At 33.1% G+C, this 12,135-nt stretch overlaps 1 protein-coding gene across 6 annotated transcripts in view; it reads right to left on the reverse strand.

Annotated features, from left to right (window-relative positions):
• The window catches only part of CSMD3 (CUB and Sushi multiple domains 3), a 578,243-nt gene that overhangs the window by 48,253 nt on the left and 517,855 nt on the right, over positions 1-12,135 (reverse strand). For all 6 annotated transcript variants that reach the window (XM_085572460.1, XM_085572459.1, XM_085572458.1 and 3 more), the window contains 3 exons: positions 7,343-7,516; positions 5,803-5,976; positions 2,508-2,693 (listed from right to left, as the gene is read on the reverse strand). In XM_085572460.1, coding sequence (XP_085428586.1) covers positions 2,508-2,693; positions 5,803-5,976; positions 7,343-7,516 — 534 coding nt within the window. The remainder of the gene's footprint in view (positions 1-2,507; positions 2,694-5,802; positions 5,977-7,342; positions 7,517-12,135) is intronic.

Consider the following 12,135-nt stretch of genomic DNA (forward strand, 5'->3'; position numbering starts at 1 on the left):
TACAGGAACACAGTATCTGCCAAAGTCACTGCTGTGGTAGAGAATATACAGAACTTTATCTCTCTTAATAATTCAGGACAAGGAGCTAATTTAAAAGCAAGCTAAATAAATCAAGTTTGGGAAATGCACAAAAATTCATAAACCAAAATTTTATAAACCAATCCACTATGTACACAAAATTAATCTAAGCCTGATGTTTGATTTTTTTTAATCTTACATCTATCCATGGTATGTAGATGATATTTGCATTTATGTATCATGTATTATTTAAAAATACAGGATTTTTTAAATTAAAGAAAAATCCAGATCAGAAGCCTGATCAGGGTCGAGGATGTGTTCAATTCCATGGCATTTCAGATACATGCAACAGTACCATGATTGTACAATAGAGCATAAGATCAAAATCATAATAGCAATTTTTCTTTCTTAAATTATTATTATGGTCTTAAAGCTTTAATTTATGTATATAATGATTTTCATTTAAGGACATGTTCTCTCAAAAGTCCAACCTCCACAGTGCAGAATCTTCCTGACAGGATCACAAAAGATTTAGCAATGTGGTAAGCTATTGATCCACTTTGATTCTTGCCTAGTGTCACTGACACCTGTGACTGCTCTGATTTGACGACTTTGAGTAAAACAGCCAGAATAGTCAACCTTACATAACAAGCACTTGTTGTCAGCATGTTACTTTTTAAATCAATTGTTTCTAATTAAAATCTACTATCAATTATGGGTGATTACTGAGAATGAAAACTTAGAACATTGTCAATAAAAAGGTATGTTGGCCATGCATGCTTAAACAAAATGAGACCTTTATCTTGTGAAGATCATTGACAGTTTTTCAGAATATTTTATTATCTATAGTATTCTTGATTGATTCTTTTGCCCTATCCAGATGTCATACAGGACAGTTAATTTCATACTGGTACCTTACAATTTCCACATTTGGGCTTTCCTGTACACACTTTTCTGTTTACATTTATATCTAGAAGTCTTGGATTCCTAATAATTGACCTTAAAAATTATAGCACCTTTAATATTACCCTTGATTTTATTATACATTCTACAAAATTTAATTTGATATTAATGTTTTTAGGCTGGGATTTCATACGAGAAGCTTATTGAATTTTTTTTTTTTCCTTTTTAACTAATTTCTTTCTTTCTATTTTGCAACCCTCATAAAAAAAAAAAATCTCTATATCTAATCTAAATAACTCATTTTAATTTAAACCATTACTCCTTGTGCTATCAATACAAGCCATTGTAAGAAGTCCCATTCCAAAATTAATTTGCAAAACACTCCAGAAGCTCTTAAAAACTTTTGGTAAGTTTAGGATTACAAAATATCATGGATACCACTTAGGTAGAATTCATTGACCCTCTATAAAAATGACACAAATAAAGCTGAAGATGACCTTTCAAATGTATATGCATCACTTTTACTCCCAAAGCTCTTTTAAAAGAAGAACAAAGGCTATATTATTAAATTATTTGTGACAATTCAGATAAAAATGACTAAGAGATTAAAATACAAATGTAGAAAAAATAAATCTTTAAAACTTTAAATTCATTTCTATTTGGAAATACATTACTATTAAGGAATATTTATCTTTTTGAAGTTGTCATGTTGACTTTAAATTCAACTTGCAACCAACAAACACTTTGTTTCAAATTTAACTGTGACTTTCAGTTACTTATCTTCTACTTACCCCATCAAAGAAAGGGAAAGGTTCCATAACTAAAATTTTTATCTCTAATAAGAAAAAAAGATTTTTTTTTTCTGATTTTTGAGAGGTAATAGCCAAACTAATGAAGCCTCCTGAGAATAAATAGCTACAGTATTGTAAACATGATTCCTGAATAAGTAACCTTTGGACTGTTTTCCCTTTAATCTCTAGAAAAGAAGCCTTTCTCAGTGAAAAATGTTGATCCTAAATGAAACCCTTTTCACAGGCTAATAGAGAACCAGGTAAATCAACTGTTCCAAGCCAATTAAAAGTCTAAGAAACATCTCTGGCTATTTCTGCATCACAGTTAGAAAGTTGTGCATGACAAACCAGAATAAAAATAACCTACTTGTGTTGATCCACTTGCCTTAGTGAATAGGTTGTGTACGAGTATGATGTTCAGGTACATCTATTGGTGTGGCAAATTGAGGACACTGTCCAGAGGACATCTTAGGTGTTCTACTGTGCTGTTACTGGTGAAGTCAACAGACAGGTCTTGACCTTGCATCTCTGCTATCAGGGATTATTATGCTGGAGCATTCAGAAATGTTTTTTGGCTATTGTATTTTGTAAGTATTCTATGTTATTTGCTACATATAAGAACTATATAACTGCTGCTTCAGCAGCTACTGAGACCCTCCATCAGTACTGTACACAAATAAATGTATATAAATATGATTATTGTAATTGCTGTCATGAGACTGATGGAAATGTTGTGTGAAATAATACCTTATCTAGTCCACATTCTTTGTAGAAGCAAACTCATTATCTACTTACTAATGCATTCAGGTAGAGGTTTGTCCCAGTGGCCATTCGGTTGGCAAATTAAAACTGAGGAGCCAAACAAAAAATATCCAGGATTGCAGTCATAAAATACCACTGTGCCATACGTGAAATTGCCATGTTCGATTTTACTTTCTCTTATAGAATTTGCAGGAATTCCAGGATCAGAACAATTGACCACTAAAAAGAAAAAGAGCACAGACTTGAGAGCCATACTAATACAGTCTCCTAAAATGGTCTCCTATTCTTTGTATAAGAAATATCCAATGTGTTGCTGGTTTTATATACCCTTACTTTTTATACAGTGGTAGTGAATTAGGAAGAAGAACTGAAACGACAAAATACTAAAGCCAGAAGATGTTAAATCCAGAGCAAATAAAAGGAAATGCTTCTTTACAATGTGATGATACTGTAAAATTATTGGTCACTAAAAGTTGCTGAACATACCAATAAAATGAATTTATATTCCTATCTTGACAAACACTATTGTCCACAAATAGAAACATATTTTGGGGCTAGATGTGATTTCGACCTAACACACACAGAAATGCAAAAGAACTTATGTTCCTATACCAACATTTTGATAATGGATGATCTTTAAGACAGGTGTTTTGAACTAAAGGGCACAAGGTCAGTTAGGTAATACTGTGGTGAATCTGACAGAATAAGAACATATCCCAACAAGTGCGTAGGAGTTTTTAAAAATAGAGGTTAACTTTAATGAATAAGAATAGTGATGAATTTTTTGAGTCCTTAGCACTTTAAAAGTTATATTTTTGAAAATTCCTGAATATGGATTTTTCCCCCTTTGTGTCTTACAGCTACCTGTGAGTTCAGTATAATACTTATTTTGGAGGTCATGAAGATTATTTTAACAGTTTTCATATTTCCTCTGGTCAAGGAAACACATCATCACTTATTCAAAGTGAATATTTTTTTTTTCAGAAAACCAAAATTCCCATAAAAATTACTATCCCTACATTCTTATAATCAATTGCATGTTTATATACACGCACTTGCACACACCTGTGTGCAAATCCATATATCTGCATGTGTATTCAGGTGGAATTTCCTGTGCATCACCTCCCTCAACCTGCTGGCAATGCTCTTCCTAATGCACCCCATGACAACACTGGCCTTCACAGCCACAAAGGCACTGCTGGGCTTGTGGAGAGCTTTCCACCCCCAGCCTGTATTGGTGTATGGGGTTACTGGGGTTACTCTTCCTTCTACCTGTGAATGCAGGTGCAGGACCCTGCATTCACATTTGTTAAATTTCAGAGATAAATGTGCATGGATGTCTGTATATGAAATTATTAAAATATGCTGAAAAGCTCAGTAATCTGCTAAGGAAAAATGGTATTGGCAGATGCAATTCAAGATCATTTTTCCCACCTAAATCACTTAATGTATTCATTTTAGGGCTCATGTCCTCTCTAGCCACTATTCTAAATGTTGTAGTCTGTTTGTGTGCTTCTTCTAGCAGGTCTCAAATATTGATATTACAAGCCTAGGAAACCTACCTTTTCCAAGGACAAAAATAACTTTCTGCTTGTATTTGACTTCTTTAACAGTAAAGGACAGAACAATTTGTTAGCTACATCGATGGTCAATATTGAATTTTTTCTTTCCCTAGAGGAAAATCTGAGCTACATTTCTGTATATTTTTTTTTCTGTTTTCCCCCCTTCAAGGATAATTGAAATCTAGCTCCTGACCCTGCACAGGACAACCCTAACAATCACACCATGTGCCCAAGAATGCTGTCCACGTTCATGTTACCAAGCATATATTTAAAGTAATGAAAATAATTTATTCATTATCGAGGAGTAGTGAGCTCTTGCAACAAAATACAAGGAACTTTGACCATTCCAAAACTTTTCCACAATTATTATGGTTGGCTAAGAAGCTAGACATTTAACAAAGTTGTAAATAGTATAACAGCAACTGCACTGAATTTTTATGAAAATTTTATGGGACAAAAGCAAAGTCTTCGCAACAGTGTGTAGCCTGTTCAATAATATTGCACTTTTGGTAGTTTACAAACATGAAATGTTTACTATTATGTAACTTCAAAGCAAATAAAACAAAATCATATTAGAATGGATTTCACTGTACATTGCTGACATGATTAATGATGCCCAAAACAAGATTAGTACTTATTGTTTTTAAACTCTCTCCTAAAACCAATGTACAATTTCAGGACTGTGTAAAGTTTCAAAGAGTAACCTGATCAACTTATTTACCAATGCCTACATGCCAATAAGCTGTCAGCACTTTGGCACATTATTCTGCAATACGAGAATACCAAGGTGACTGATAGCAACCAGATTCAAAATGGGATTAAGTATGTACCCTAAACACAGAGTACATGTTTAGTATTGCAAATTTAGAAAATAATGTATTCTCATCAACAAAGAGTCCTTGGAAATTTAAGTTCTGCAAACTATTTGGCAGTATCTCTTAGGGGAAAGTGATCAAATGAAAGTGGAAAACACCTATTGAAAAGAAAATACAGCAATGTTTTTCAGATGTTTTTCAATAGAAACACATTATTTAGTTTATGCACAGATAAAAATCCATAGAAGCTGCAGAGAAGATGCTGAAAAACAATCATTAGAATTTCTGCATATGTACATGCAGGTTACAGCAAAAAGAATATTTTTCTAAATAAAACCAATTATTTAAAAAGCATATAAGAGATTTTAAAAAGACAGGGGTGACAAAACCTTCTTAAAACTGTTTATGAAAACATAAGTAGAACTACTTTCATGCTATTATTTTTCTAAGTGAAATAATTTTATATATAATACCTAGAAGCATTGAAAACCAACTCAAATGGACAATGTTAATAAATTAGAATAAAAATTTTCAATATCATGATGCTCAGTGGAGCACCAATGGAGATATAAAAGGAAGAAAAGTAGCTTTTCCTATGTGTCTGCTAGAACTATACTGGCTAAAGATGCAGAGAAACTTATTTCAGCCTTTAAGCTCTTAATTACCTCTCCATAATTTTGCTTCACTAACTTGCAGAAACAATTTTTATAAAAGCAATACAATCTACAGACAAATAAGAAAGTTTCTCTGCAACTGTTATCCTGTTAACATGACTTTAAAAAATAATAGCATGACCAAACATCTTTAATAATAAGATTATTATGTTAGTTAATCAGTCTCACTGTTGGTGAAAAAGGAATAATTTTGTCTTGTGTTCCTTTACCCCCTGGTTATTTTTCAGCCTTAATTTTACAACATTTAGTTAGAAACCTGTAAATACTGCACTCTTACCTTTGCATATTGGAGGTGAGTGGCTCCACTGCCTATTAGCTTGGCACTGAGCTTTGGTTGGTCCTTGCATAACATACCCAGTATTACATGAAAATGTCACAACATCATTGAAGTTGAAACCATTTCCACTTGTTCTTCCATAAATAGGACTTCCAGGGTGACCACAGCTGACAGCTAGCATAGCACCAGTCAAAAAAACCCCAAAAACAGAATACGATGTTATCACTTTTCATTATTTATCATACAGTAGATAATAATTATATAATAGTATTTTTAAGCTTTGATATTGTGAGATACTGCATATTTTCCAAGATGTATTAATGTTCAAGAACTTACTTAAATTTTTAAATAAATTAAATAGAATTTGACATGCAGTAATGAAAGCAAATAAAGAAAACACATCTGAAGAAGCAGGAGAAAAGCAAGCACTAGATTTTCATTATGTATAGTCTGAAACTGAAAGGAAATTTTTCACTTCCTTAGTTCCTCAGGTATTATTTCTTACAAATTTGTATTATTATCAACTCAATATTTTATCTTTGTGGCCTAAATACTTTGTGAAGCTATAAATATATGACTATAAAAAAAACCCCAAAAAACCCAGAACTATTGGCGCAGTGAAATTTTTCTAATATTATAAAGAATCTTTCTAAAGAAGGCAAAGTTATGAAAGAAAAGGAAGGAAAATTGGACACAAATTAATATTCACAAAATGATCCAAAAACACTTAGCACAAACATTTTCTTCTATTTTGTAACAAAATGTTGGTAAAAAAACCTAATCAGTAATTAAAAATAAAAATTAAAATGTCACAGAATAAATGAATTAACATTGTGTGCTATGGCTTGGCATTATGAGAATTTCTGCTACAAAGATAGAACTATAGGATATTTGGAGACAGATTAGTACAATTTCAATACACTAATATTACTGAACCTGTAAAATAGTGGTAATTTACTTTAAAGTACTTAAAGAAATCTCAAATTTTCCTAAATTAAATACATCATTTTATATTATTACTTAAAGGTCTTTCATGTGATGGCTTGACACACTTATCATGCAAAAGAAACCTCATTAACAAAGCACAATATTCACTCAAAAGAACCCCAAAATCACAAATCAAAGTAACAGCATCTCCGTGAGGAAAAAGAAGAAAAAAAATATTGGTAAGGAAAACATTTTAATCTGCAGCATTGACAGTTTACTTCAACAGCATTTACTTATCTAACTGGAACAGGGAAAGTAAATATACATTAAATATTTCCAAAAGCCACTACAGGTCATAAAGCCATTTTAAAATTTGAGTAGTGGCATTCGTAAGTCCTATCACTTTCTGAAGAATTTTCATATCCAAAACAGCAGATACTCAGTTGCCAAAAGATGCAGTGGAAATTTTAGATGACAACACTTAACTTCAGACCTGATAGATGAATCACAGATTTTATGTGGCCCCATACTTTTGAGGGCTACTCAATCCTCCTCTTGTTTGACACAGATATTCCTGTAACATAAATCAGTATGTGTTGCCATGCTTACTTACGCACACAGGATGGAAGCTGGCCAGACCAGTTGTGATCCTGTTGACATATTCTGACAGAAGAGCCAATCAACCGAAAGCCGGGACTGCACTGGTAAACAACTGTGTCTCTATATCCATAATTTTCTCCTATTACTTGTCCATTGACTATAAGATCTGGGATACCACAGTGACCAGCTGGATTTATTTATAGTAATGAAAAAAAAAAGAAAATGAAAAAAAAAAAGTAAATATTCCATAGAAATTTTAATTAAACCTCCTTAACTAAAACAAAGAAATGTTGAATATTTTTCAAGGTGTTTTTATTGACCTAATTCAAAGCTTTATATTTTTTAGCTTGGTGAAAACTGCAGTCATTCATATGTATAAGTACAACCATACACATATAAAACTTACAAAAAGATGATGTACAAAGACATTAAATGTCATATATATAATAAAATTTCCTTTAAAAATATGAGTAATTCCTTTTTATTGTAACATGTAAAATATGTATTATTTACCTTAGTTTTATTTTGGTTATGATTAAATGAATAAGGTAACATGAAAACATCATATATTTAACTAAATAGAAAAATTCCACATAAATAAAAATAATACAAATATTATAGATATCAATCCATGTGGACATTATAAATATAGACTTTGTACAATATAAAAAAAATTAACTTGAAGAATTTATTGCTGGAATTTGACTCTCTGTAATGTTTTTCTGTTTCTCCTTCCTAGTGGAATTCCAAAGAGATCAACATTCTTTGGCTGAAGGCAGTTATCAAAACAGCCTCTAAATCATGGCAACCAAACGGCAACCAAAAATCTGTCTATGATTAGGCCTAGGCCTAATCTTTTACTCTCAAAATATGAGAAATATTGTTTTTTCACTATGAAAGTCAAAAGGAGACATTTTTGTCTACAGAGAGTCTGGGAAAAAAAACAGACGATGTAGTTGATATTTTTCATAATGAATTCTGGAAAATGGGCACTGATTCAGCAAAAAAATGTGGTAATGGGAAAGTCTTCTAAGAATGGTTGATTTCATTAAGACTGTGATATCTGGTAAAGAATTCACTGCCAAAAGAAGAGTAAGACAGGAAACAAAAAAAAACCAAAAAAACAAAAGCAAAACCAAAAACAAACAAAAAAAAAGAAAAAAAACCCACAAAAAACCCAAAAAACAAACCCAGTGTTTCAGCTAGTACTTTTTAGGAAAAAAAAAAAAACAAAAAACAAAAAACAAAAATACCAGCCAACCAAACTCCACCAGTCTACTTTTGTCTTCTAATTTTCATCAAATAGCTCCCACAAACAAAAAAAAAAGCATGGGATTGCTAATAAAAAAAAGACATATAGAAGCAGTATGGTTTGGACTGTTTTTTCCTTTGAAATTTTAAATTCTTCTAATATCCTGCATTTTGCCTCATTCATTTGAGGTTAGAAATTTCCAAAAAAAGGAAAATCTTACACTTTCTTACAACTTGAGTTTTGTATTGTATTTCATTGTATGAATCATGATAAAACAATCAGAATTTACCAATTTACCAATTCAGTATTAGTAGTATATGAACCTCCACATGCCACATATATCAGATTGATGACTGCAATTTGACTTCCGTGTAATTAGCAAGAGTCCAAATCTGGTACTCTTCAAGGCTATATTATCCCCTCTTTGTTCCCTCCCTGTTTCCCTCAGTCTTATGTAAAAAATAGGCATACATGACATTTATGTTTTCTAGGATAAAATGGCATGATGTTTAAAATTTTTTTGTCAGAATATTTCTTGATTTTCCAAGAAATACATAATCCATTCAGCATGTAGTAGACTTTTTGAACATACTCCAAAGTAACTAATTTCCCTATCCTATCATATTTCTGACTATAAACAAGACTAACCAGATGAGGAATAAAAACTGAGCTGTAAAAGATTAGTTTCTATCAAAAGTGCAATCACACAGTCTGTAGTGATTTAGATCATGCTCAAGGAAATATTTTTCTAGTTGCATTAATTATAATATATGGCTTGGTTCTTAATTAAGAATTTTGTGTTGCTTTATGGCAGAGTGGAAGCAAAATACTCCACCAGAAAGGTCAATCACTGTTTCCTGTGCAGAGAGAGTAAAACTGAAGCAATTCAACATGTGAGGTAACTGAGATCACAGTGCAGTTTCTGCAATTCTACGTGGACTTCACAAAACCCATACAACTTCAACAGGTGAAAATTCATTGCAAATCATCTGTATGTCTTGCAGTAATGTCCCAGTCTTGCTCCAGAAAATTTAAAGTCATTTAAAAATACCATCTTCTTACCCTACATCTTCTCATTGTCATAAACCTCTCAGATCCTAGTTTTAACTTCTTTAGACTTTTGAGACTCTTTGTTTTTTTTTTTTTCTTTTCTTTTGACTTCATTCAATATCTACTATATATACAGAGAGGAGTAGTGGATGTTGCATACCTGAAATTCAGCAAAGTATTCAATACCATTTCCCACAGCCTTTTCCTGCACAAAAGGGCAAGATACAGATTGGGTGGGTGGTCTGCAAGGTGGGTAGGGAATGGGTTAACAGGCTTCACTAAAAGGCTGGTGATCAGTGATTTGCACTCAGGCTGTAAATCTATCTCAACAGGGGTCCCTAAGGATCAGTAATGAGCTCCATGACATTGAATAGCTTCATAAATTATCTGAATGATGGGATTGAAAGCAGCCCCAGCAGGTTTGCTGATGACACCAGACTGGTGGTGAGGCAGACAGGTGAGAAGGAAGAGACATCTTACAGAGAGACCTGGGTAGGCTGGAGGAGCAAGCAAGAAATAACTGTTTGAGGTTAACTAAAACACCTGCAAGATGCTGCCCCTGGGATGACAGAACCAAAGAGCCCAGAACAGCCCATGATCTGTGGGGCTGGGGAGCAGTGTCACTGAAAGGCTCCTGAGGGTCTTGGTGGACAAGAAGCTGACTGTGAGCCAGCAGTGTGGCTGCAACAGTGAAAGCAAAATGGATCCTGGGCTGCATCTGCAGAAACATTATTAGCAGTGGTAGAGATGTGACCATCCCACTCTACTCAGTGCTTGCTAGGCTGCACATGAAAGATGCAGAAAGATTCAGACAGACTGCAAAGGCTGGTCATGAAAATAATCAAAGGCTCAAAAACCTCTCCTATGAGGAAAGGCTGGAGGCATTAGTTCCTGAAAAAGAGAAAGCTCAAGCAGCGGGGGGCTCATCACAGCATTCCAGTACTTAGAGAGGGGCTACAAAAATAATGGAGGCTCTCTCTTCACATGGAGTAACATGGAGAGGATGAAGAGCAATGGGTGCAAGCTGCACTGGGAAAGGTTTCATCATGACATAAGAAAGAATTCTTTTGACAACAAAAGCAAGCATTCCCTGCAACAATCTATTCAGAGATGTGATGGGAGTCTACATCACCGGATGTTTTCAAAATGGGACTAAACAGGTTGCTAGGTAATCCCATCTCAGCTCTCTCTGCCATGAAATGTTGGATCAGATGATTTTTCAAATTCCCTTCCAATTTAGGCTATTTTATGAGTCTGTTACTTCAAATCTCTCTGTCTTGATTATTTCCTCCCACTCTGTATAACAATTATATCTCTGGAGCACTAACTATATTGCATGACCAATTGTGAGCTTCCCACTGCTAGTAATGAAACATATTTTTAAAACAGTAGAGACTACTTCTCTCCCTATGTAAGATTTCTAAACTGAGAAATAAAGATGAATTCATTAAGAATATTATAATGCTGTATTATAAAACTGTACTTCTATCATAACAGAATTCTAATCAACCAGTGAAAATGTTAAGTAAATATAATTTAAAAACAGGATATACCAGACTTGTGAAACATTTTTCATCTCAAATCTAAAAAAGAGATTAAAACAAACAAACAAACAGAACTTGGGAATTTGCAGGATTTTTTGCCAGTTTTTACTCTGATTTCCAGAGGAAGCTTAGTGTGACTGAGGGATATACAAAAAAAAAACCCAAAAAAACCCAAAAAAACCCCAAAAAACCCCAAAAATCCCCAAAACATTAAAACCAAACCAAACAAAAGAAAGAGGGAAAAAGAAACCAAAACCAAAGCAGTCCAACACCCTAAAATTATGGGTTCAGTATTATTTGTTTTATTTTCAAAAAAAACATACCTGACAACTGTCATGTAGGTGCATGTGGTAAGCAGTTCACTATGTTTGCTATGAAAAATCTAAAAAACAGTGTATATAATTCCTGTTAAGAGTATATTGGAGAACTTTACAGGCATTTCCACTGATTCATGAAGATGAGTAAGATCCAAAAAAGTTAGAGTCTCATTAATATTTTCCAGTACTTTTATTCTTTATTTTCCCACTCTCATTTACACAGCCATAGAGGTGTTCTCTGCCAGAGGAAATTAACACCTCAGCTTATAGTAGCTGCTATCATTACTTCCCCAATGTCAAGAGAGAAAAAAAAAGCATAGAGGAAGAAAAAACAAAACATCAAACCAACAAAAAACCTTTATCAATATCAACACCTGTATTTGGAAGAGCAATTATTACTAAACTTCAATTCTATTATGGGTTTGTTGCGTGTCTTCTAAAACTAAGGTGTTTATTTATTTTTCTCATGAATTTTAGTAAAATTCTTACCTTTAACATTTTTCTGTTAAGCTATCTAAGAAAATAATTTCAATATGTTCATTATAGATTAAAGATATGCTCATATTTATTGCTGCATATTCTGGTTTTTTTTATTATCAATTCTGATGGTAATTGTTTCTCAGGACTTTCATTTAAACTCTTA

This window comes from Lonchura striata, chromosome 2 (assembly GCF_050655825.1).
Source record: "Lonchura striata isolate lonStrDom1 chromosome 2, ASM5065582v1, whole genome shotgun sequence".
NCBI lineage: Eukaryota > Metazoa > Chordata > Aves > Passeriformes > Estrildidae > Lonchura > Lonchura striata.